General features: G+C 43.5%; 1 protein-coding gene across 1 annotated transcript in view; it reads right to left on the bottom strand.

The window, feature by feature from the left end:
- The window catches only part of LOC108664708 (prolyl 3-hydroxylase OGFOD1), a gene marked incomplete at its 5' end in the record, with an annotated part of 8,216 nt that extends 6,956 nt beyond the window's left edge, over positions 1–1,260 (bottom strand). Inside the window, 2 exons of the mRNA XM_047881245.1 lie at positions 160–287; positions 1,239–1,260. Coding sequence (XP_047737201.1) covers positions 160–287; positions 1,239–1,260 — 150 coding nt within the window. The remainder of the gene's footprint in view (positions 1–159; positions 288–1,238) is intronic.
- Positions 1,261–1,265: the final 5 nt, after the last annotated feature.

Below are 1,265 nucleotides of genomic sequence, written 5' to 3'. Positions count from 1 at the left end.
AAATCCACCAATCATAGACAAGAAAATAGCTGTCTCTTATACACATCTAGATGTGTATAAGAGACAAGAGTTAGAGCAGGTAGAGTTAGAGCAGGTAGAGTTAGAGCAGGTAGAGTTAGAGCAGGTAGAGTTCATCCCATCAAAGAGGTCCAGGGACCCCCCGTCCCCCTCCTCACCCCCATCAAAGAGGTCCAGGGACCCCCCGTCCCCCGCCCCCAGGTCCCCCAGGTACAGGATGAAGGCGACGCGGCGGCCCTCGAGCTCGTCGTCGTGGCACAGCAGCGCGTCTGCGGGGGGATGGTGACGATGATATCAATGATAGTGTCTTATTAATGATAGTGATGTCTTATCTTCGAAGATAATGACCTAATATGAATGGTAGTGAGGTAATATTAATGATAGTGATGTGTAATAAATAACAATGATTTAATAGGGACGATGATAATGACTCATCACTCATATTAATGAGTGATGTCTTATCAATGATAATGATGTGATAGTCTCCGCTGATAGTGACGTGAAATTAATGATAGTGATGTCATATCAATGATAGTGATGAGATAGGCACGATGAAAAGGACGTAATATAAATGATAGTGATGTCTTATCAACAATAATGATGTGTCAGCACCCTAACAAAATTTAGAGGTGGTTGTGTCACCGAATTAGGTGCCGCCCAGGACTCGGGGCGCGCGCAAATCAGCCGCTAATATCAGCCTCGGCCGGGCCTTAAGTGCAGCCTCTGGGCAGCTTGCTGGCTCGGCATGACTCGGCCATAGTGACAAACCTCAGATTTTAAGTATCAGTTAATTCTAATTTCATCATTTATACTCAATATTTAAACTAATTTATTATGTATGATAATGCAAGTCTCCATGATACTTTACTGGTCTACTTATAGGGCTCAAAAATGAGCTATAAGTCTAAAATAGTCTCTGCTTTGCCACTATGGTCACTCGGCCAACCCTTGTCATACTCTCACGCGACTATTGAGTCACAAATAAAGTAATAATACAAGCAGAATAATGTAATAATACAAAATAATTTATATAATTTAAGAACAAATAATAATAAAAAAATAACCAGAAAAACTTAGCGCCGAGTGTAGCGACTCTGCGGCCGGAGCCTAGACGGACCCCAAATTTTGTTAAGGCGATAACAGGTACAGGGATGACAGGGATGCTCACCAGTATGCAGGTACAGGGATGCTCACCGGTATGCAGGTACAGGGATGCTCACCGGTATGCAGGTACAGGGATGCTCACC

This window comes from Hyalella azteca, unplaced genomic scaffold, assembly GCF_000764305.2.
Source record: "Hyalella azteca isolate HAZT.00-mixed unplaced genomic scaffold, Hazt_2.0.2 contig7409, whole genome shotgun sequence".
Classification (NCBI taxonomy): Eukaryota; Metazoa; Arthropoda; class Malacostraca; order Amphipoda; family Hyalellidae; genus Hyalella; species Hyalella azteca.
The sequence above is the reverse complement of the archived record's forward strand: the minus strand, read 5'-3'. Positions and strand labels throughout refer to the sequence as shown.